This window comes from Scyliorhinus canicula, chromosome 21 (assembly GCF_902713615.1).
Source record: "Scyliorhinus canicula chromosome 21, sScyCan1.1, whole genome shotgun sequence".
Taxonomy (NCBI): Eukaryota; Metazoa; Chordata; class Chondrichthyes; order Carcharhiniformes; family Scyliorhinidae; genus Scyliorhinus; species Scyliorhinus canicula.
The window spans coordinates 37,508,294-37,534,562 of NC_052166.1; the positions used below are offsets into that span (position 1 = coordinate 37,508,294).

Genomic DNA, 26,269 nt, shown 5'->3' on the forward strand with positions numbered 1-26,269 from the left:
TAAAGAGTCTTGCAGGCCCACAAGATCAAAAGTCATGAATAGATACAGCAAATAATCAACCAAGCTAATAGGAAGCGGATCTTCCTGTCTAGAGAGCTAGAATTCAAAAAGGGTAGAAATGATGCTACAGCTATAGACCGCAGTTGATCCTGTTGCAATTCAAATTAACCTTGAAACAGTGTCAGGGAGAGTGTGGTGTACTTACTCTTGAACAAGAGCAAATGCGCAAAGATCAGCAGCACACTTCTTCAAATTTTCTGAATGAATCTTTGAGTCATCTCACAAAAAGAGGGGAAAGTGCAACTTCCAAGGAAGAAGCAAACTTCACTTTGCCTTCCAAACCATTTCATCAAAATCAACCATGTAGTTTTAAGTTGATTATTATTAATCTGTTAGCTGACTAGTGGAACACCAATTGACTACAACCAGGTTATCCTATTCAATCCCTTACCAGTACTAAGGTCATCCACATGTATCTCTAACATTGCCTTCATTCACCCAGTCCTTGCACATCAGTAGGTGCCTACATTCACCCCGTCCCTGCACATCAGTAGGTAAAGTCTTCATCCGGGCCTTCACAGCCTCTTGAATTGATCGCTCTCCTGCAGCCTCCCTCCCTCTGTAAAAGTCAGTTCATCTAAAACTCTGCTGCTCAAATACCCATCAGCAAATCCTCACCTCACTTATCGCCCCCCCCCAAAAAAAAATCATATGGTGACCAGCTATGATCCTCCCTGAATTCCACCTTTGATCTAGCTTCTAGTCACTCCACTGAATATCTCCTTCATCAATGTCCAATAATTCTTCAAATCTGGGGAGATCAGTGGTGGAAAGACAGAGAAGGAAGCTAAAGCAAGCAAAGAATAGTGGAACTTTGTTAGCCCACACCTCATCTGAAAAATCGCTGGAGAATCTTTTGTAATCTTTAAAATCAAATAATCCAAGGAATTAAATTCTTGGTAGATTGCGTCCATCTTAATGTACTTTTCAATTTGACAAGGTTTAATTTTTCACATGCTTGTTGAATTATAGTAGGAAGCAGCATTTAGGATAGAACTTTGATAAATTCATATTCCAGTTATGGCTAATGGTCAAATATTAATCAACATTGATATAATATAGAAAAATGGCCCATTGCACAGAAACTTAATCAGGCAAAGCCGAGGCAAAGACTCCTCCATCATCATTGGTCAGCAGCAGGGGGCACCCAACTTTATATGCAACATTACCAGTCTTGCAGTAGTTAAACATTTAAGTGCATCAAACAGGAGGTTTATGCCTTGCCCAAAGACCTGCATTTCTGCTACCAGAAATGCAGCAATTCAATTAACTTACAGCCCAAGTCAGTGTTGATTCCTATCACAGATGTATATTGACAATTTTAATTAAGTAAAATGCTGCATGCCACATGGACTGTTCTCCAACATCAACAATTAGTGCAATAACAAAGCATTCACTATCATTTTTAGCAAGTATCCTTTGATACAGGACACACATTTGAGATGCAAAATGGAGCAAATGGATCATGAGTTAAATATTGCAAAGAATCGTTTCATGCTAACAAGGCTAAAATGAGAGCATTTTGAGTGAACACGGCTCCAATACAATACCTCTGCTAAATGCTCTTACCCTAACGATGGAAACAGAAGCATCTGCAAATCAATACATAAAACAAAGCATAAACCGACTTCAAATGAATTCACAGTAGGCATTCACAGCTACTTGAATAAACTTCACCTATCAATTCCATTGTCAGGTGGCAGAAATGCGATCTAGCTGGCTTAATAGTTCTACTTTTATACACATTCCTAAATATTATGAAGAAGCTATATACAGGCAAAACTTTTGAAATACAAACAAGTGTTAATGCAAGCAACCCCTCGTGATTGCACATTTCATAAATTTGCATCAAACTGTACAGGCCATTAGCCCAAAGTGTGATAACGCATCCTGCAGTATACCAATATAGACGGCCCTGGGCTGAAAATAGTTAGTCAAGGTTTCCATTCTTTGTCAATATCTAGTGATCCTTGCTCAAAAAGAAAAGTTTGATCCTCATCACACACTTAATTACTAACTAACACTTACTCAAGAGCCATGTGTAATCAATTCCTCACCTTTGAGAGCAGAGAAAATAGTGAGTATCTTTTTTAAAAAATGAAGAGCAGAAGCACCTTACCGTTGTTAAGATGTCGCACACAATCCTGAAACACGGCATGCCACTTTTGCTGCTCTTTCTCCGATATAACACAGAAGTAGAAATGATGTTCATATGGGTGATACAAGATAGTACGATACTCAGTTGGCCACTTCAGAAATGGGGAGCTGCTGGCCTTTCCTTTGATTCCTAGTGAAAAAAGAAACCCATTTACTGCGGTTATATTTTATTCAGCCACAAACATTTAAGGGCTGCCTTCCCTCAACTGTATTATCATCATGACCTTGCTCTTGGGTTTTCACACCACATTCTACACCATTAGGATGAAAGCACAGCCAAGCAACCTAGCTTTGAAATGAACATCAGAGGGCGCACAGGAACATTTGGGCAACAACTCATTGAGATATCCTTCCCTCTTGTAGGAATAGGATCTTTGCTTCAGTTGAACTTCCCAATGGTTATGGGTATTGGTCAAGCCGGTTTCCGATATTGTTGGCAAAATTAAAGCAGAGCTTCACCCAACCTCGGTGTGAAAGCCAGAGCAAACATTGCACACCTACCACCACCATACGCAGCATCCTGTGATTCTATTCACCTGCAAACTTCATTTACACACACAAGTAAATTATACCAAGGTGGCCTTTTAAGATTTGATTAAGTTCAGGAATCATGATTTTCCCCCATTTCCCCGATACCATTATTACACTCTTCAGCATTACCCCAATTTCTTGCATATTTTTGCTCCTCTACATTCTAAAGAACCACAATATCGTTTTGGGAATGTGAAAAACTTCCCTCAATCTTTCCTTCTTTCGACAATGTTCAAGCTTTTAAAACACTTTCATTCTTTTCAAATTTGGTGTGCTGCACAATGGACCTTGACCCTTCACATTTGGTTTTTAAACAGAAGCTTGGCCCAAACTCTTCCATTCAGGGTCCGAACCCCCTTTTCCAACCTTAACCAGGCAGAAAGAAAATATCCTCTGGCTTCCTCTAATTGGGCAGCACGGTAGCACAGTGGTTAGAATAGTTGCTTCACAGCCCCAGAGTCCCAGGTTCGATTCCCGGCTTGTCTGTGCGGAGTCTGCACGTTCTCCCCGTGTCTGCGTGCTTTTCCTCCGGGTGCTCCGGTTTCCTCCCACAGTCCAAAGATGTGTGGGTTAGGTGGTTTGGCCATGCTAAATTGCCCGTAGTGTAAGGTTAATGGGGGGATTGTTGGGTTACGGGTATACGATTTACGTGGGTTTAAGTAGGGTGATCATTGCTCGGCACAACATCGAGGGCCGAAGGGCCTGTTCTGTGCTGTACTGTTCTATTTCTATTTCTATTTCTAAAATAATTGTAAACTAAACTAATGTAACAAGTGCAGCAGGTGGTGAAAAAAGCAAATTGTATATTGGCCTTCATAACGAGAATATGCGATTACAGGAGCAGAGATCTCTTGCTGCTATTATACAGGGCCTTGGTAAGGCCATATCTGGAATAGTGTGCGCAGCTTTGGTCTCCTTACCTGAGGAAGGAAATTCTCTCTCTAGAGGGAGTGCAGAGAAGGTTTACCAGACGGATTCCTGGGATGGCAAGACTGATGTGCGAGGAGAGATTGAGGTGGTTAGGATTATATTCGCTAGCGTTCAGAAGAGTGAGTGAGGATCTCATAGAAACCTATAACATTCTAACAGGGCTAGACAGGTGGAGGAAGGATGTTCCCGTTGGTGCCCAGAACCAAGGGTCACAGTCGGAGGATACAGGGCAGACTGATTTAAGACAGAGAAGAGGAAATATTTCTTCACCCAGAGTGGTGAGCCTGTGCAAGTTGCTACTAGAAAAAGCAGTGAGGCCAAAACATTTGTAAGGTTTTCGAGAAGCAGTTAGACATAGCACTTGGGGAAAAATGGATAAAATAATATTGGGGGGGGGGGGGGGGGAAGAGAGAGAGAGGCTGATTCAGGCTATTGAGTTGGATGATCAACCATGATCATAACGAACGGCCGAGCAGGCTTCAAGGCTGAAAGACCTCCTAGTGCTCCTATTCGCTATGATTCTAGGTTTTTTTAAACAAGGCTTTTGAAGACATGCAATGAAATGTGAAATTTTCCAGCAGATATAGTTAACAGAAACTTCTGGCAGCCTTAGCAAGATTAGAGTGCACAGTTAGCTAGTTTACTGGATCACAACCACACAAAGTGCATACAATACATGGAAGAATACTCTATTGCCTATTTGCCAAAAATCTTGCTCTCAGAGGAAATTAACTAAAGCATTCTTACCATATCAGTCAATAACTGAATTAGAAGATAGCCCTGGTTTGAATCATACAAAATGCCATTATGCTGCAGATACGGAAATGGTGTTTCCCCTTGCAGCACATGATAGTCAGAAGCCACCATTTGAGCGCTCCACAAGTGCTAACCATAATGATTGGTGGCCTCAAGCTTTCAGTCAGATTGCCATCCCTTAAGTGACACTGCACGCTCCAAAGAGAAACAGATATCCTGGCATCAGAAGATCTTGAAGCGTTTTAAATTAGTGTGATTATTTAATACATGGAGCAACCCCAGGATTTAGGGTTGGTAAATGGGGGAGGGGACGGGGGACCGGGGGGGAGAGAAAAGTGGGCAGATGAAGGCAAGTTGGAAGGCAAGTTGGGAGGCAACTCTTGAAGCTAATACAATGATATAAAGAACTTCAAGGTTAGGTATGCCCTTTTATACTCAACATTGACTGGTTGACTGATTGATATTTACTGTCACATGTGTAAAAGTGGTTCCCTGTTAATCAAGGGATTAGTATGCAAATCAGCATCGATCAGAAGGCTGTACACCAGAAGTAGAAAACATTGGTGCATCTTCGAGGTCAACAAAACGGAAGAGAAATGGTAAACAAACAGAAGAATTTTTGAACCCACTGCGTCAGTGTTAGTAGAAGCAATTTAAAAAATGTAACCACTCTGGTATATTTCAAACAGCAACAACGCGCAGCAAGATGTCAAAGATCACAAAGTATGATGTCATCAAAAAACATGCACATGGAGCAAGTGGTTTGGCAACATTTTATATTGGCACTCAGCAAACTGCGTTATAAATACCTTAACTAATTTTAGATAGTTTGGTGTGTGCAATATTACTTTTTGTTTGTACTGCCTTCCCCAAGAACAGTTGTAACTGAAACCCAAGTCAAATTCTGCTACTCTGTAAGGTCCACTAAAATTTGTGCAAAAGCAGTGGCTGTAAATAAATAAATAAATCTTTAATTGTCACAAGTAGGCTTACATTAACATTGCAATGAAGTTATTGTGAAAAGTCCCTAGTCGCCACATTCCCGCGCCTGTTCGGGTACAAGGAGGGAGAATTCAGAATTCTCAGCTGGAAAGCTTTCTGGAAATACAGATATACCACATCCATTGACTCCTCGTTGTCTACTGCGCTGATAATGTCCTCAAAAAATTCCACTAAATTAGTTAGGCACAAGCTGTCCTTTATGAACCCATGCTGCATCTGTCCAATGGGACAGTTTCCATGTAGGTGCCTCGCTCTTTGTTCCTTGATGATAGATTCCAGCATCTTCCCTACTACCGAAGTTAAGCTAACTGGCCTATAATAACCCGCTTTCTGCCTACCTCCTTTTTTAAACAGTGGTGTCACGTTTGCTAATTTCCAATCCGCCGGGACCACCCCAGAGTCTAGTGAATTTTGCTAAATTATCACTAGTGCATTTGCAATTTCCCCAACCATCTCTTTCAGTACTCTGGGATGCATTCCATCAGGGCCAGGAGACTTGTCAACCGTTAGCCCCACTAGCTTGCCCATCACTACTTCCTTAGTGATCACAATAGTCTCAAGGTCCTCACCTGTCATAGCCTCAGTTCTATCATGTTCAATAAGCATCTTGACAAAAGGAACACTAATTGAGGAACTTCAGAAGATGTCTTGGACATTACGTCGAGTTCTCTTCGAATTTATCTCCCCATCTCCCAAAGGTTTCAAGATTTGACCAATATTTACCTCAGGATATGCAGCTAATTGCCTATCTTAGCTGATTTCTTCCAACATCGCCTCCTTTATCTTAATCTGTTACATGTTCCTCTCTCTTCCCATTATTTACATCAATATGGTGGTGTTTACCTGGCATACTGTTGTTAATCAGTTCCAGATACCGATCCATGGACTTCAGCACCTTGTAGCCAGCACAATTAATTACTCCCTTGGGGCTAGCTCCTCTGTCAAAGGCCTGCAAGGGGAAATTTGATTTATAATATGTTAATAATCTTGAGTACTGTTTGTTTCAACCACTTGCTTGTTTCAACCACTTCTTAATTTTCATACATGTTAAAAAAATTATTACATCCGACAGTTTAAAAACCCACAACAGGTGATCCAAGAAGCAAGGTTGACTTTGTGGGATCATGAATGTAAGAGTCAATCAGTTTCTCCCTTTTTGCTGTTCCACCGTACCCTGGGAAGCTCATCGTGAAAGTCCTACTGAAAAACTGTGGACTCAAAGCAGCAAAAAAAAACAACTCAATTGGCTATGAATTTTTTAAAAATATAATCCAATCAGCTGGTACAGAAACCAAATGCGGTTCTGCATAAACGCCCCAAACCTGCCACTGCCTTGCCCGTCCAACTATTAATTCCCCGGCTACTGGCTTCTTTTCACATTTATAGGATTTTCATTCACTAGTTTTGTCCAGTTTGAATTTTGTGAGCTGCGGAAGGACTATTATTAGCATGATTGTCTTACTGGTGGATGCATCCCAAATTAATCACCGAGGTCTGCTGATTTTCTGTGACCTTTGCACAAATTGATGGAATGATTAAGTTTAAAGTTGATACGCAATCCCTAAAGCACCACAATATAAGCCTGCGCCATCGAGGCCAGACAGCCACTCCCATCTTCGGTCATGGGACTTCTGTAGCTTTGAGCACAATTTGAGATCTTTAAGAATGAAGGAGGCATCTGACTTGAAGCCATGACAGGCGGTAAAATATTTTTGTCACACAGCACCAGCCAATTCTCAGCTGAGCCCAACAAAGGAATAGCTATAGGAAGTACAAGTTCCTCTTTCACCGGCGACAATTAGTTTTTGATCTTTTTTTTGCACATCCTTCACTGGACTTGGATGATATGAAGTCAGATTAATTGGCAGACAATAGAGACATGATATATTAGTCTGACAGGAAAGGTTTCCTGCACTATATGCCTGGACTGAACCCAGATGTTGCTAGTGCAATAGGATAAGTGGAATTCCCCTTAGCCTCAGAGCATTGGGTGAGATCACTAATAATGGCAGGAGGAAAGGAACCTACTCGTGGCAGCACAGGGAGGTGTTCAAAGTGGAGCATTTCAAGAAGGATTGAATGACATCTGTTATAGAGACTTGCAATGACAACATTCCACAAGGACTGTTGGCTTTAGTTCAGATCATGATATGTGGCATAAAGCGAAGGAATGAACATGAAAAGTCCCATCCCGTGCCTATTGGCGGCAATCCAAGATTACTCCCCACACACAAGTCATACCTAGCGTGAAGGAAACTGGCAGCAGGCATATGGGAACACCATCATCTGGCTGTTCCCCTCCAAGTCACTCACTGTCCTGACTTGGAAATATATCACCCGTTCCTTCCCTTGTCATTGGGTGAACATTCTGGAACTCATTCCCTCATTGCGCTGTGGGTGTTCCAATATCACAGGGACTGCAGCGGTTCAAGAAGGCAGCTAAACCACTATGCCTCAAGGGCAATTAAGGATGGGCAATAAATGCTGCCCTAGCCAGCAACGCCCATAACCCACAAATTACTTTTTTTAAATTCACAAAACCTCCTTGCTCCTGTTTCATTGGTATCATTTCTAAAACGATTTCCTCACATTATGCCAGAGGTAAAAGGTTGCAACACCAGCTGTTCGGGCTAGATTCTTGACCTTAACGGTCAACAGATCTAAACTCTTATCTGCTCACCCCAGCCCCGCCAAGCAGTGCACAGCACTCTTGAGCACGTGAACAAAAATTGCAGACTTAAAAAGTTTTAAAGTATGAGGAGTCCGCTTCCTGCATATATGGGCAAAAGCTGTCTGAAAACATGCCACTTTATTAAGTAAGATGATAACCTTTCATCTCATCTGGGAGCTATAATGTTTATTGGTTCCACATTTCCTTCCAATCTGTTTCAAACTGTGGGCATCTAATTTACTTCTTTAAAAATGTGCTGCCAAGTAAGAGACACTGGATAAACGTCATGTTGTGGCCAAGAAGTTGCATCTTGGGGAATTTGTAACGTGATCCTATTTACCTGTGGTGACTCTGGGCAACTGAATTGGCCAGGGACTGCAAAATGGGTGGGGCGACTAGGCTTCCTGAAAACTGTCCAACCATAAGCAAGCCCAAGAAAAATATCAGGATTTCAGAGTTTTATTTAGAAATGTAGCATTGTCTTTTCATGGCAGACTGGGGGGCTCTGATACAACCCAGGTGCAGTTTCCCAACCCAGAAAGGATGTTAAGCCTTTGCATTCACCCCCACTAAATTCATATGGCCATTCCAAACATGCTGAAAATTCAGTTCCAGCGGAAGCAGAGTACATGGAGTCCAAGTACAGCCATGATTTGTCAAGGAACGAGGAATTGAGGCTGATGGCAAACATGAGAAACAGGAATGGATGTCCTATGGAGATGACAGACTCGATACATTGCTTTTGGGGAGGGGCTAGACTGGGAAGGGAATACTGGACGACAAAGGGGAAGAGGTTATGTTTCGTAGTTTTTCTTGCTGATCAGTTCCATACTCTTGTATTTCAGCAATGAAAGGAATTATAGTTGTGCATATAGTTGCCGAATCATTGACCAACGCTGCAGTGCAACTAGGATTGTGTGTATATTCATTTTTGCAAGAAAACTGTCAACAGGAGTCAAGCTATTTCTCTTTGTCAAGAAGCTGAACCTACTTCATGTACCCCACAGGCCATGAATAGAGAAATTATGACAATTGTCAAACATTCCAATCTAATGCTTGATTTGTGCAAATTACTGCGGATGCTGGAATCTGAAACAAAAACAGAATATACTGGACAATCTCAGCAGGTCTGACAGCTTCGGTGGAGAGAGAAGGGTGCTAACGTTTCAATCCCCTTTGTCAAAGTCGATTGATTTCCTGCTTTTCCCATTCTTGCACACAGATCCAAACATGAATGGTGACTAAGAACACCAGCAAGGAAAGGGGAAAACAGTGAATTCCTTAGAAATAGGTATCATGTTTTAGATAGGATAGCCCAGCAGTTGCAGATCTAGTTATTGGTCACTTAGTTCTCATGTTTTTGGTGAACAAAGCAGCAAAATTCATGTTTTTGGGGCAGTTTTATCAGTAAACATCCATTAACTAAATGAATGAAAGAATGACAAGGAAGTTTAAAATAATTATTATGGAAACAAATTAAACCTACATACTTGAATGGTTCCCAACTCGCATTGTGGGGGGGGGGGGGGGGGGGGGGGGGGGGATATATTTGGATACATGTCTAGCCTTTGTGACTCCACAATCTGTCATTTTGAGCACCAATTAAAAGAAAAACCTGTATTGGAGATCTGACATAAAAGCAAGCAAGTGACAGGTTTGTCAATCTTTGTACAAAGAGAATACAAATTAATATTTTGTCTGATAGTTCCTCCCGCAGCAGAAGCAAAAACAAAAGATAGTGAAGTCCTTTTGTACAGCGAGAGAAAGAAAGGGGGCGGGGGTTAAAGAGGAGGACAATAAACACTCCCAAAGAGGAAGTAAACAGGCTCAATGAACTGCAAACTCAACTGCTCAACAGAAAACCAGGAACTATTTGGATGGTATACATCAAGGGTAAGCCAACGAAGATGGATTGTGGAATATAAAGTGTCAAAATAAGATGGGACCATAGAGGCCGCCCTACAGTGCAGAAGGCAGTATTCCGTCCATCGACCCTTTGAAAGAGTGCCCCACCGTGGCCCTAAATAGGTTGGGAAGAAAGTAAATTGCAGGAAATATCCAGCTCAGGAAAAAGAAAACAGCTAAAAGCAGCAAGATCGGGGACAGAAGTGGGTTCAGAAAGGGCTTACCAACCTATGGGTCATGCCCATAATGGAGGCACAATGGATTCTGGCACCCAAGGCAGCAGTGGTTGCTATGGAGCTCCAACTGAACTGACCAATCTTTGAACCCCGATTCCTGCTCAAAAAAAGTGGAAGAGTAGGTTTCATAGAATTTACGGGCAGAAGGAGGCCATTCGGCCCATCAGGTCTGCACCGGTCCTTGGAAAGAGCACCCTACTTAAGTCCTCGTCTCCACCCTGTCCCTGTCACCCAGTAACCCCACTTAACCTGCACAACTTTGGACTGTGGAGGAAACCGGAGCACCCGGAGCAGGTACAGGGAGAACGTGCAGACTCCACAGACAGTGACCCAAGCTGGGAATCGAACCTGGGACCCTGGGGCTGTGAAGAAACTGTGCTAGCCACTGTGCTACCGTGCTTCCCCACACAAGAGGAACAGGAATAAACCATTCAGTCCTTCGAGCCTGTTTTGCCAAGTAGACTGGACTCACTGACAACAGTGGAAGTTGCAGAAAGTAAATGAATGCTGATGCATACAGAGCACATGTTAAGCTGGAGGTCTGTTAGTTGTCCGCCCACTTTTCTGTGCATCACTAAGGTTTTGACTGCACTTAACTGCAATGTGAGAGAAGACTGGTTATCGAGCTTCAGGCTCTTTGTCCCATTGCCATCGGACCTTTTGAACTCCGGTTCAGGCTGTCTCATATGATGAGTATTTATTAAGTACGTGAAACTTTAAAAACTGGTTTGCCAAGGGTGGGGTTTAACGAGTTTATCCAAGGCATTTAGTCATCTCAAATTATTGCATTAACCGTGGTTCTTTTCAGAAGCAAGGACACTCCCAAAAAACTGGCACAGAAGAATCGAATTTTCCAGAGTGTGATGCATTTAACTGAGGCAAATGGACTCCTGTAACTGTCACAATAATTAAAGTAAACTTTTGGCGCAAAGTTATAAAGAGAATGGGCAATAATGTTCCATCCATCGATGAGGTCATGGTTGCCCTTGTACCCTAATTACCCATATTCCTTTCTACCCCTGGCTAACAAAAAAAAAATCTATTGATCACGGATGTAATGTGATGAATTGAGCTGGCAACTATTGTTTTTATGTGGGAGGGTGTTCTACCGGTCAGTTATATCAACCCATCACCCATGAATAAAATGGCTCTGATTTTAAGGTAATGGTCGCTTACGTTGGACTCCTGCACAAGCGGAAAATGCTTCTCTCTAGCTACTCTAATCAATTCCTTTCAAAATACCAAAAGTCCCAACCAAATCATCCCTTAATCTTCTCTACTTGAGGGAATGCAAGCCCTGTTTGTGTAATCTAACCCTGGGAGCACTGGTAATATTCTTGTGAATCTATGCTGCACTCCTTCCAAGGCCAAGATATTCTGCAATGCAGAATTGCACATTACTCCATATGTAGTCTACCCAAGGCACACCCTCTGCCCCTTATATTCTACAGTAAGAAGTCTCACAACACCAGGTTAAAGTCCAACAGGTGTGTTTCAAATCACCAGCTTTCGGAGCACAGCTCCTTCCTCAGGTGATTTGAAACGAACCAGATGGACTTTAACCTGGTTTTGTAAGACTTCTTACTGTGCTCACCCCAATCCAACACCAGCATCGCCACATCGTGGCCTTATATTCTAGTCATCTAGGCATAGAACCTACCATGCCATTAGCCGTTTTGATTATTTTTTGTACTTGACTACTAATTTTTAACGATTGCTGTACATGCTAATGGACATCCACCATTCCTAGCTTTTCACCATATAAAAATGTACTTGAATCGATCACTTTTGGTCCAAAATGGGTGACCTTTCACTTGCCAGTGTTGGAAGTCCATCTGCTAAGGTTTTAGCCACTCAACTAATCTATTAATGTTTCTGTTATCTTACCCTCCTGGTGTGCACTACTTACTATCTCACTAATCTTGGTGTCTTAATTTCCTGTGTTCAACACACAGGAGATTACCATATGAATATATATCCATCACTATACTGAATCTATATTGATTAGTATATTGATTACCATCTAGGAAACAGCACAAAAGCCTAGTTGATTTTCAACTCAATTGTCTCCGATTATATTACAGTTTTGAAAATGTGCAGTCATCAGCATTGGCATATTATTTAAGATGTGCACTGGATCCAGTCAGTCTGAGATTTATTTTTAAAAAGCAGAAAGTTAAATCATGCAATATTCCTCATTAAAGGATACGGTGGCACAGTCATTAGCACTGCTGCCTCATAGCACCAGCGAGCCGGGTTTGATTCCAACCTTGGGGGACTGTCTGTAGAGTTTACACTCTCTCCCAGTGTCTGTGTGAGTTTCCTCCGGGTGCTCCAGTTTCCTCTCACAGAGACATGCAAGTTAGATGGACTGGCCATGCTAAATTGCCCATTAGTGACTAACGGTTAGTGGGGTTACGGGGATAGGGTAGAGGGAGTGGGCCGAGGTTAGAGATTTAGGAATTAGGATTGGCAGATGAAGTGCCTTTCATGCAGCGTTGCAGACTTGAGGGCCCAACGGCCTTTTCTGCACTGCATGTTTCTGTGATTCTGTGATAGAGTGCTCTTTCAGAGGGTTGGTGAAAGCACAAAAGGGCGAATGGCCTCGTTCTGCACTGTAGGCATTCTATGATTCATGTGTTAACAGTAGTATGTATGGCTCTCGAGTACTCCTGTAGACTAATGAATAACGTACCATTTTACCATCATAAAACGCCACATTGTAGTCATCATGTACAACAAAATATCTGTTCTTCCATTTCCTGCTTACTTCCATGTACTGGTAGAGATTTCCAGAGAAGATAACTTTACCCTTTAATCGGGTCTGTAGGAAATAAAAGAAAAAAGGAAGATAAATTAGTCTTTATGTTCATCTGTAAACCACTTACTTTGCTCATGTCATTAATCATGCGACTAATTAGTGCCACGGTATAAAAAGAATGTGCAATAATGTTCCATCCTTCAATAAGATCATAGTTGATCTGTATCCTAATTCCATTTGCCCACCTGGGAAAACCCTTTCGACACAAGGCCAACAAAACCCATCAATCCCAGATTTTAAGTGTTGAATTGAACTGATACATATTGGTTTTTTTTTAAAATGGGAGAGACTGTCTACACTTCCACCATGCTGTTCTATCAAGCAATGAAATGGCATCAAACAGAACTTATAATCAATGATTCGAATGGAATGTCTCAAGATTAGTTATGTCATGGATCTCAAGTATTCCACAAGATGCGTCGCATTCCTTTTTGGAATACTTTTCTTGCAAGTAATTGACTACATTCAGGTCAGGACTGCACATACATTCAATTCAAATGGTGCCCTGGTGATGTAGTAGGTGATAAAGATTGAGAATATTGAACATTTTAGGATTGAAGACTTCGAACATCATTTTTAAAACCAGAAGACAATCAGATTCTATTTCTAGTCAATTTAGAACTGAATCTTCACCATTAGAGCTGCAGACGGAAAGCAAGTTAATAACTTCACAAGAAGGGCATTTACCAAACAGGCTGCATGGAGAGATCTGTGCTAAAGCAAGTCTGAAAATCTATGCTTTTTTGTAATATCCATGAGGTAAAGAGCAGCAGGAGTCATACCAACTAGCGGTAGCCTTCCAAAAAAATCACTTTGGGCATCTGTGCCAATGGACACCTCCGAAAACCACAACATTTCATTGTGCACATGGATGCCAGAGCTACGCATGTACCAGAGATGTGCAGTAAAACACTATGCGTGGACAAGAATGAATGGAGTGGTCATACGTGTGCAACAATTGCACAAGAGCACAAAATGGTAGAATTGCGTAAATTGCCAGGAGATTGGGGAAGAGATTGGGAAAAAGAGTGGGTCTCATGCTCTATCAGTGTTATATGGCGGTGGACAGGTAACAAGATGTAGGGTTTCCTATAAAGGAGGGAAATATTGCTTGAAGAACTATGGCTATATGAGATATGATTTTGCCATCAAAATTATCCAACTGTTGTTAGTTATGAAAAGCAAACATTCTAACAGTATCATTGGAAGACATAGTTATGGCAGCACTGATCTATTTATATTTGTTTGGCAGTGAAATATTCCCCATCAATGTGCATAGCAGTGCAAAAGCAGCCTTTATACCTCACAAGCCAGATGACGAACATCAAAGACTACTTGATCTTCACGGAAAGCAACAGGAAGACGGTAGCGGTAGAGTAGTAGGATTGTCATTGGATTAGTATTCCAGAGACCTAGGGTAATGCTCTAGGGACCCATGTTTGAATTCCACCATGAAGGCGAAATCGGAATTCAATATTTTAAAAAAATTGGCTGAAAGTCTAATGATGAACATTGTCAATTGTTGTAACAACTCTTCCTTAGGGAAGGAAATCTGCCATCCTTACCTTGTCAGGCCTACATGTGACTCCAGATCCACAGCAATGTGGTTGACTATTAAATGCCCTTGCAAATGGCCCAGTCAGCTCAAGGGCAATTAGGGACGGACAATAAATGCCCACATGGTTTTGTTTTAAAACAGACTCATGAACTCACAAGTACAAATTCATCCAATTTAATTGCAGTGAAATGAAAATTTATTTTCAGGTTGCTTTCAATTCTACATTGCCTCTGCCTGCTGTCCCGCCCGGAAGTCTGCTGTGTTTTATCCACTGTCTGCAATGTTCGCATCATATGAAAATTCAGTTAATTTTGACGTGGTACATGTGCTTTCATTTTTTTAATAGGTCACAGGAAATCCTGTCCAGAGTATGCTTCAAAAGGCAAAACGACAGTAACCTCAATTTTGGAAACTGCAACATCAAAATGTAATGGGGCACACCTAACCCCATCACAGCTGGGGAATGAACTATGAACCTTCAGTACTCATGCCCACTTTCACAAGTTTCTGAATCGATCATTGCAACAAAAAAAATGATGCAGTTCTGGGAACTTGACTTCTTGGCTTGTGGCTGTGTCTTCGTTTGTGGAGGCCTCAAGCTCTGGAATCCCCTCCCTGCACCTCACTACCTCTCTTTCAAGAAGCTCCTTATAAATCTACCTCAGTGATCAAGATTCTGGTCATCTGTCCCAATATCTCCTGATGTGTAACGTTTTGTACCGTTCCTGTGACGTGCCTTAGAACGCTCCTATGGGCGGCACGGTAGCACAGTGGTTAGCACTGTTGCTTCACAGCGCCAGGGTCCCAAGTTTGATTCCAGGCTTGTGTCACTGTCTGTCCGTTCTCCCAGTGTCTGCATGGGTTTCCTCCAGGTGCTCCGGTTTCCTCCCACAAGTCCCGAAAGAGGTGCTGTTGGGTAATTTGAACATTCTGAATTCTCCTTCTGTGTACCAGAACAGGCGCCGGAGTGTGATGACGAGCTGATTTTCACAGTAACTTCTTTGCAGTGTTAATATAAGCCTACTTGTGACAGTAAAGATTATTCTTATATTAAAGGTGCCATGTAAGTTGTTGTTGTTCATTACAAAAGCTGGATACTGGGTGTTTCTGTAGCTGAAGTATTTGCTGTATCATCACTTATTTCCAGATTATGAACAATAGAACATAGAACAGTACAGCACAGAACAGGCCCTTCGGTCCTCAATGTTGTGCCGAGCCATGATCACCCCACTCAAACCCACGTATCCACCCTATACCCGTAACCCAACAACCCCCCCCCCTTAACCTTACTTTTATTAGGACACTACGGGCAATTTAGCATGGCCAATCCACCTAACCCGCACATCTTTGGACTGTGGGAGGAAACCGGAGCACCCGGAGGAAACCCACGCACACAGGGGGAGGACGTGCAGACTCCACACAGACATTTAAGTTTTCATTTTTCGTAAGGGGGTAAAAAGACTTTGATTTGCAAAATGCATCCCCAAAACATTGGTGCATATCCCAGAGTCATGTATAATAAAAGAGAATATAACAGTCTGCCATCATTTTTTTTTTTTTTTATAAATTTAGATTACCCAATTATTTTTTCCAATTAAGGGGCTTTTTTTTTTTTAGCATAGCCAATCCACCTACTCTGCACATTTTTGGGTTGTGGGGGCGAAACCCACGCAGACACGGGGAGAATGTGCAAACTCCACACGGACAGTGACCCAGAGCCGGGATCGAACCTGGGACCTCAGCGCCGTGAGGCGGTTGTGCTAACCACTAGGCCACCGTGCTGCCCTCAGTCTGCCATCATAAAGTGGCGGCCCTCTCTATATTCAGAGCTATTTGAAAGCTGTCAGTTCAATTTAATTCCTGATTATTTTGTAGATGATGTTCAGCTGTTGGGAATTTTCTGGCTTGGCATATATGCAACAGAAATCTTTTATTAAAACAGCTCATTACTTCCCAACAATTATGCCCTTGTTCTCATTCCCTCTCTCTCTCTCTCTCTCCCCCACACAATTTTCCTCTGAGTTATATCTCTCAATGCCACACAAGTTACTCAGGTTGGGTTGGTTTGAGCCACATACTTCACCACCGGCTCATTAAAAGATGCTCAAATAAACTAATCCCAATCGAGTTTCACCCAAGGTATCACAGTGGTTAGCATTGTTGCTTCACAGCTCCAGGGTCCCAGGTTCGATTCCTGGCTTGGGTCACTGTCTGTGTGGAGTCTGCACGCTCTCCCTGTCTGCGTGGGTTTCCTCCCACAATCCTGAAAGACGTGCTATTAGGTAATTTGGACATTATGAATTCTCCCTTGGTACCCGAACCGGTGCCGGAATGTGGCGACTAGAGGTTTATCATTGTAGTTTAATGTAAGCCTACATGTGACAATAAAGATTATTGTTACCCACCACCCCCAGCGTACACAAAGACCATCTTGCTACCATTCAACATTCTACTGAATAATCCAATCCAAGGCTTATGCAAATAAATGATCTCATACAACCCGTAGGAAGATGAACACACATGTTTAAGAAAACACTTCCTTGTTGTTGGGCGTTAATCCGTTTCACTCCCAGTCATCCTCTTGCATTCCAGAGTTCTGACAGTTCTGCATTTCTCAAATCTACAGAAGAAACGGCTAACTTCGATGAGCCATAATTACGGTCATGCTCCCATTTTAGAAAAGAGTTCCTGTGGTGTGGTACTAATGAGTCATAAAGTTAAACCGCTCAGTCAGATTTCAGGTCAAAGCAAAATCACCCAAATTGCCCATCGAGAACACCATAGTTTCTACAGAATACTTCAGTGTCTTGAGGAGCAACATCTTGATGTGGTTCAATCACATCTATAAATAAAATAATATTAATAATAATAATAAATAATAATAATTATTATTATTATTGTCTATTGTCACAAGTAGGCTTCAATGAAGTTACTGTGAAAAGCCCCTAATCACCACATTCCACCGCCTGTTTGGGGAGACTGGAACGGGTCTTGTTCTGAATGATAAGTCAGCTGTCTTAGCCCATGTGCTAGTGGGCCACATGTAATTCCAAACCCCAGAAATCCAACCATTTATCCTCATTTCCTGATCTTTAACTGGTCTGCACCATTAAGAAACTAGGACAAGCTATCTTTACTTTCAGGAACAAAGATTGTTGCTTTTCAGAACTTCAATTTAAGAGGTGCAATATTAAATGCCATACTAAGCTACTAGATAGTCAGACATTGGTTTCTCTGTCAGTTCCAAAGTCTGCATGGAGTTTGCTGATACCGCAAAACTATGTTATACACAGCAGCTGGCACATCACTCTTGGAACTAGGGAGAGGGAACATTAGTTCTAATTATCCACAAATTATTTTTCTTAAACCGAGAACGCGTACTCGAGGAGAATTTTCTGTTTTTTGTTCATGGGGTGTGGCTGGCAAGGTAAGCATTTATTACCAACCTCTGTTTGCCCTCAGCAAGGTGGTGGTGAGCCGCCTTCTTGAATCCCTCCTGTCCACGTGGCGAAGGCACACCCACAATATTGTTTGGTAAAGAATTCCAGGATGTTGGTCCAGCTGTAATAATGTAAGGGTGACACAGTTCCAAGAAAAGATTGTGTGCAGTTTGGAGGGGAATTTACAGGTGATGGTGTTCCCATGTGTCTGTTGCCCTAGTTCTTCCAGGTAGCAGAGGGTTTGGAAAATGTTGTCAAGAGTCTTGGTGAGTTGCTGCATTGAATCTTGTAGATGGCACACAAGCTGCCATTGTGTTGGTGCTGGAGGGAGTGAATGTTAAAGGGATGGATACGGCATTAATTAAACCGAGTGATTTGTCCTCGTGTGGTGACGCACACCAACTTCAAATGTGACGGAATAGCTTGCTCACTTTCAGTGTAGCGTCTTGCAGATGAGTGTGGGTCACTTTGACAAGGTATCTGTGAGGTCTCAGAATCCATGAACCCGACAAGTAATCAATGCTGTCACAAGGAGAAGAAATGAAATTTTGGAAGAAGAAGTCGATTTAAAAAAATCTAATCACTTGACAACCACAGTCATATCCAAAACTAAGCTTCAGGAGTCAAGATTCAATCATGTGTTCCAACAGTTCAAGTGTTTATCGAGTGTCGAGGAAACTATTTAGAACAAAAGGAATAAATCATGAGATCAGAGCTCAAAAACAAGATTGAAAAAAAATGCAGAGGTTATATGCTTGTAGCATTAAATTAATTAAACCAAGGCAGATTCAAAGGAGTGCACTACTCTTTATAGCACGGTTTTTCAAAGTGCAGGTCATGAGGGTCGTGGAGCCGTTCCAGTGGTGGTCCCAATGGCAGGAGAAGTGCCCACTGGATACTACTAACTTTTCCATTGAGAATGGCAGCAGCTGTCGTCTTTTACGTGAGGCTGTGTGCAGTTGTCCAGCCAGAAGCGGTAGCGAAGAGCAGGTCACGTGCCCAGCACGCACCCTTGATGTCAAGCGTCCTCCATGTACATACTTTTGGCGCCAGATGACAGAGCAGGGGTGCTTCCATTTTCCAGCTGCTGGCAAGCGGACTGTGACGTTGAATAATTTTCTTAAAAGGGACGGAAAGGGACACAAATAGGCAGAATCTCACAGCAGAATCTGCTGGAGAGCACTGTTCAGGAGTGTCCAGGGCAGGACAGAGCCAGTGCTAGTGTTGTGAGTTCTGTACAGGGATCCAGAGCCTTTGGTTAACAGACTACAGCACTTAACCTGGGAACAACTCAGTATAAAGATGATTTCTTGGGGTATGGTTTTGTCAATTGTGCCAATGCAAATAACAATGCAAAGCCCATGTGTGTTATATGCAGGTGCACTGGCAAATGAGAGAAGTTTCAGATTTTGAAAGAGAAGTGGTGGGTGAAAAGTTGCTTTTGAGATGGAGACCTGACTCCAAATTAGAAGGCTATGCTGACCTGTGATACCGCATTAAAAACACGGCAAAAGCCCATGAGGTTATCAGCATTCTGGAGTAGCATCTCCAAGGAGTAAAACATGCATTTTGTTGCTATTGCCCTTCACAATGACCTACATGTGAGGGGTTTGATTTCCCCTTTTCATAAAGGTGAAGACAGCACAAAGGAACTGGCTGGTCTGCACTTGATAGGCACATTGCCCTCTGCTCCTTTGAACCTGATTCATGTGAGATCGTGAGGACCAAGCAGGTTCCCCTTTTACATAAAAGGTAAGCGAACATGGCATGGGTCCCAAAGGATGGCCAGCATGGGTCCCAGGGAAAGAAAGTTTGAAAAACATTGCTTTATAGAACTGTCATGAACACCCATCCACCCCAAAGCACTGAATACTCATTGGTAATTTTCTTATTACAAATCTCAACAATTCTAGATCAAATGTCTTAAAAAGGCAGAGGAGGATATATTTAAATTAGGAGACATCTGAATCATCCAGAACACAAATGCTAATTTTTTTTTTATAAATTTAGATTACCCAATTATTTTTTCCAATTAAGGGGCAATTTAGCGTGGCCAATCCACCTACTCTGCACATTTTTGGGTTGTGGGGGCGAAACCCACGCAGACACGGGGAGAATGTGCAAACTCCACACGGACAGTGACCCAGAGCCGGGATCGAACCTGGGACCTCAGCGCCGTGAGGCGGTTGTGCTAACCACTAGGCCACCATGCTGCCCCACAAATGCTAATCTAACAGGCTGAAAGTGATAAATAAATTTCAACAACTTCCAGGTTGCACACGGTGAACAACGGGAGAGATTCCAAGTAGATGCAATCCTGGTCCACAGTGAGTTACCGGAGCTTGGCCTGAATGGAGGAAGAATATTGCAATAATTGGGTTCCATGTTGAGATCTGAGGAAAGGGGAAGGCAGGGATATGGCTGCCACACCGTCAGTTCTCAATCTACAAAACAAAGTGTAAAGTCTACACTAGCGCCGTGAAAAATCAATTTTAATAGTGTGGTTTCTGCAAAAACGTTTAACCACATCAGAGCCCGATGCAACAACGCTGTAGACGTCAGTCAAACCAAGATTTGAGAGGGGTTACTGGTTGGAAAATATGAAAGGGGAATAGGGAGCAAAGCCATGCAAATACTTGGAAACAGAATCCTCCAGTTTTCTAAGGATTAACAAAGGTTAACAGGTTTCAGAAGGTTCAACAAGAAAAAGGTTTAAAATCAGGTTTAAACTCACACTGAACTAATTCCAGGTATCCTGTATTTACGGAATGTTATGGAAGAGAAGAGGGAGGGGTCGGGGTAGGGGTGAGGAAACCTGGCTCCCTATTTTAAGCAGATTGGCATTCAGAAAAAAGACTTGGTCCTTACTCAAGTTACTGATCCAAAACCAGAGCTCATCAGAGGACCCTGCCATCCCAGAGGGAAGCCAACGTTTCAAACAGCACCATATTTGGAAGCAGAGTAACATTTGGCCAGTCTCGATTTAATATTTTCCATTGTACTCATGCAGAGCATTAGGGTTTTTACAGACTTGAACAATCCTTCTGTGGTCTGGACGAGACTCAACACCTAATACAGTCAACTGGTTCAGGGTTAGAATTCTCTTCTTGATCAAATTTCAAAGAATTTGAATCAAGGTGGCTCCGAGATTCTCAGACCATTGTTGCTGGACAAAAGTTCACCTTTAATTAATCCAAAAAGAAAACCTGAATAGATGCTCAAGCCAAGTCAACTTGCTCTAAATGGAAAATGCAACTTAAATAAAGGGACAATTATTTTGTGCTTCCAAAATTTCTGGTGCAGTGCATTGATTGGAATATTGCTGTAGGAGTTCCTCAGGATAGTGTCCTTGGCCCAACCACCTTCAGTTGCTTCATCAATCACCTTCACTCCACCATAACGTCAGAAGTGGGGATATGTGCTTCAAATATTGAAGTAGTCCATGCTCATATAGAGCGCGATCCAGACAACATTCAGGATCACGCTGCTAAGTGGCAAGTAACATGCACCCCACACAAATACCAGGCAATGACCATTTCTGACAGAAGAATCTAACCATCTCCCCATGACATTCAATTGCATTCTCCACGTTGAATACTCCACTATCGACATCCTGGAGGTCATCAATGACCAGAAAAGAAACTACCCATACAAACACTGTGGTTACAACAGAAAGTCAGAGAAAGTCAGAGATGAAGGTGAGTAACTCACCTCCAAGCTCCCCAAAGCCTGGCCGCCATCTCCCCAAGGCATAAATCGAGTGCGACGGAATACTCACCCATGTGCTTGGATGAGTACAGCTCCAACGGTGACACCATCCAGCCCATTTGATCCATCAAAGTAAACAGTCTCTCCCTCCACCAGTGTGCACCCTATACTTGAACCACTGCAGCAAGTTACGAGCACCTTCTAAACCAATGACCACTACCACCTCGAAGGATGAGAGCAGAAGATGCACGGGAGCTCCACACCTGCAAACTCTCCTCCAAACAACACACCACTCTGACTTGAAATTGTATTATTGTTCCTTCACTGTCGTTGCCTCAAAATACTGAATGTCCTTTCTAACAGCACTTAGTGCACCCACATCAGATGGACTGCAGTATTTCAAGAGGGTGACTCACCACCAACTTCTCAAAGGTAACAAACATTAGCCTTGCTCCTACATCTCACGGAAGAATTTAAACTAAAGTGATGATTTGTAAATTCAGGAGCAGGCAGGAGGCAAAAAGTAAACAAGTCTCCTCACCCACTGTGGTAGCAGCAACAGTTTGCATTTCAATGGCATCTTTCAGTAAAACATCACAACGTACGTCACAGGAGATCAAACAAAATTTGTCACTGAACCAAATAATGTGATTAGGACAGGTAGCCCAAAACTTGCTCCAGAGGGGGAGATTGTGTTTAGCGAGTAGGATCAGCAACGGGTCCATAGAATCAAACAGGAAGGCCCAAAATACGATTTACGCCAGCAGGATTTCCCATTGCGATTGCCCCTGTTCAACGCCAGAATCCTCATTAGCATACATCAACATATCATCACGTTTCTGTGCCTGATAACCATCCCGTGAGGGCACACTGATGTGAGTTATGACGGGCCCCCTGCTGCTTGCACCCGGGGAGCAGAACCCGGCAGAGGAATTCAGGTGAGGCATCGCTCAGGGGATGGGGCCGGGAGAAGAGGATCATGCCCTGGCATGCTGTGGGGGTTCTAGTTTTATTTTTTCTATCCCAAGTTGCTGGCAGACTGGGCTCAATGAGAGCCAGAGTGATGGCGTGGGACCTGCCCCAATGTTTTTGTCAGCTTCGAGAGGAATGATCGTAGAATCATAGAATTTACGGTGCAAAAGGCGGCCAATCGAGTCTGCACCAGCCCCAGGAAAGAGCACCCCACCCCCGCAACCCCACCTAAACTTTTTGGACACTAAGGGCAATTTAGCATGCCCAATCCACCTAACCTGCACATCTTCACACCGTGGGAGGAAACCGGAGCACCCGGAGGAAACCCACGCAGACACAGGGAGAACATGCAGACTGCGCACAGACAGTGACTCAAGCCGGGAATCACACCTGGGACCCTGTAACTGTGAAGCAACAGTGCTAACCACTGTGTTATCATGCCCCAGGATGCCACAGTTGGTGCCGGTGTCTTTAACGCTGCTTATCCCGCCTGCTGCACCACTCTGTCAAAGCATGGGAAAATTCCACAGGAGCATTTTATGAGAGGAGACATGCCGATAGAGAAGTTTAGGGGAAGGAATTCCAGGCTTGGGGACCTAGACTGATGAAGGCAACATTGCCAATGAAGGAATTAAAATTGGATTTGCACAAGAGGCCAAATTGGAGGAGCGGGAGAAACTCAAACCCTTGTAGGGTCGGAGGAGATTGGGACGCTTGAAGCCATTGAAGTCTTTAAAAACAAATGAGGATTTTGAAATCGAGTTGTTGTCAGATCAAACGTCAATACAAGTCAACACCCTTATACATAGTCTGCAGTACAAAGTATCACTCCAGTACAGGACGAGGCTAGTCGGCCCATCAAGCCTGCACTGACCTTCCAAAAGAGGCCGAATTCCCGGCCCTATCCCCGTAACCAGATCTACCCTTTTGGAAACTTGAGGGCAATTTAGCATGGCCAATCCACCTAACCTGCACATATTTGGAGTTTGGGAAGAAAGCGGCGCACCCGGAGGAAACCCACACAGAGGAAACCCACACAGATAGTCGATAGTCATCAGTGGTCGGAATTGAACCCGAGTCCGTGACGCTGTGAGGCAGCAGTGTGACACCGTGCTCGTACTTCATCATGATATTAAGATGGAGGAGGCGGGAAAAAGAGACATTTGTTCATGTAGTGTCTCTTGCCGTTTCCAGTGCCTCTAGAATATACTTTATGTATATCATTGGGCAGCATGGTAGCAGAGTGTGTAGCACTGTTGCTTCACAGCTCCAGGTTCACAGGTTGGATTCCGGCTTGGGCCACTGACTGTGTGGAGTCTGCATGTTCTCCCAGTGTCTGCGTGTGTTTCCTCCGGGTGCTCCGGTTTCCTCCTACAAGTCCTGCAAGACATGCTGTTAGGTCATTTGGACATTCTGAATTATCGGTGTACCCGAACAGGCGCCAGAATGTGGCAACTAGGGGCTTTTCATAATAACTTCACTGCAGTATTAATGTAAGCCTACAATAAAGATTATTTCATTGAAATCTGGGGTATTAGGTATTGCTCCACGATGCTAACTAATCTAATAAATCAGGGCAAGTCTGTGGGGTACTACAAGATACAGCAAAAGGAACTACTTGAATGAATGTCTCTCCTTGAAATGAATGAAATGAAAATCGCTTATTGTCACAAGTAGGCTTCAAATGAAATTACTGTGAAAAGCCCCTAGTCGCCACATTCCGGCACCTGTTCGGGAAGGCTGGTATGGGAATTGAACTGTGCTGCTGGCCTGCCTTGGCCCGCTTTCAAAGTGAGCGATTTAGCAGCATGCTAAACCAGGCCAAGCTTACCTTATCTAAATTTTTACCACGATTAATGCATATGCCATAAAAAGAGCAACAAGCCTTGATGTCTCTTCTCTGAGGGGGTCAACTATTTAGAACTCAGATGAAGAGAAATTTCTTCACTCTGCCCAAGATCATTGTGGATCTGCAGTAATTGAATATGGCCGAGGCAGTGGTCAATAGAGCTTTAGGTACTCATGAAATGATGGGGTCTGAAGGGGTGGTGGGGGAGAAATAGTGTGGGACAGTGGAGGTCGAACATCTTGTTCAATCGCAGAACAGCCTTGATTGGCCAAACGGTTTACTCCATCTCCGATTCACATTCAATCACCAGTCACCTAATATACGCTGCCATTTTTAATCTGGACACATACAGGGCAGGAAAGACAATGATGGCACTTTCAGGCAAAACCTTGCATTGCATACCTAAAGCTTTTATCAACAAGACGCTTGCACAACAGCGCCCTTAAATATTTTCTTCGGAACCTGAACATAGGGAAAGTATATCTTTTTACGAACTCAGTGCATAACATGCAAAGACAATTAAATCAAAATATTTCTAAATACCGATTTAAAAATTTTTTTTAATTAGTGGGCAATTTAGCATGGCCAATCCACCTACCCTGTACATCTTTGGGTTGACGCCTACACAGACACAGAGAACTCCACACAGACAGTGACCCTGGGGCGGGGATCGAACCCGGGACCACAGCTCCATGAGCCGCCCTCAAATATCCATTTTTAAAGTTTCACACATCATTTGTGCTTTAAAGAATTTATAAAGGCCTTCATGGACAGTGGAGTTAAAAAGGCATTGATCTCAAATATTAACCTACCCTCCTCTCCACAGATTCTACCTTATCTTCCTATTTCCAATATGCTCGGTTTTTATTTCAGATATGGACCATCCGTGGTACTTTGTGACAACGCAGTCAAGTAAATAAAGTTACTTCAAACTGATGAATCATCATCATCATCAAGGCTTCAGCTGTTTTGAACGCAAGTTTACGGCAAGCTGAGCTTCCACTATAGTCTTAAAAAGACATATTTTTAGATAACTTTCCATACTCTTCAAATGAAGAATGCATAATTTATTTAAAAGTGCAACTTAAATACATAAAGTGATGAAGAATGTATTTACAAGACCACATTTGAGTCTGATGTGAAGCAGGGCAATTCATCACACAGAGGGACAAACTTGTAGTGCTTTGGTTTGACACCAAGAAAGAGTCTAGTCCAATGTCTTAACTGGTCTGTTTGATGATCATGGGAACACGTTGGCACTTTTGAGAATCCTTCTAAACTTCATCTGTCCAGAGTGTAAGGACTCTGTGGTCTCTGCTTTCAATATTTGTATTTTCATCACTGTGCATGCGTGTACCCAGACATACACAAGGAGGGGGCTTCAGGTTTCAGCCAGGCTGGAGCCAAGCAAGGTAAACAGGCTTCGACCTGGCAGATCTCCAACTGCATCTCAGACCTGCAGCTTTTAGTGCAAATTACCAGGAGGTCCTGCCAATTGAGAACTACTTCATAGTCAGAGTTTAACAGTACAGAAAGAGGCCCTTTGGCCCATTGTGTCTGTGCCGGCCATCAAGCACCTATCTATTCGAATCCCATTTTCCAGCACTTGGTCCGTAGCTTTGTATGCTGTGGCATTTTAAGTACTCATCTAAACGCTTCTTAAATGTTGTGAA

General features: G+C 42.9%; 1 protein-coding gene across 1 annotated transcript in view; it reads right to left on the minus strand.

The window, feature by feature from the left end:
* niban2a (niban apoptosis regulator 2a) overlaps nt 1–26,269 on the minus strand; it is a 228,218-nt gene that overhangs the window by 82,611 nt on the left and 119,338 nt on the right. The window contains exons 3-5 of the mRNA XM_038781793.1: nt 12,944–13,072; nt 6,280–6,385; nt 2,180–2,347 (exon numbers count right to left, since the gene is read on the minus strand). Coding sequence (XP_038637721.1) covers nt 2,180–2,347; nt 6,280–6,385; nt 12,944–13,072 — 403 coding nt within the window. The remainder of the gene's footprint in view (nt 1–2,179; nt 2,348–6,279; nt 6,386–12,943; nt 13,073–26,269) is intronic.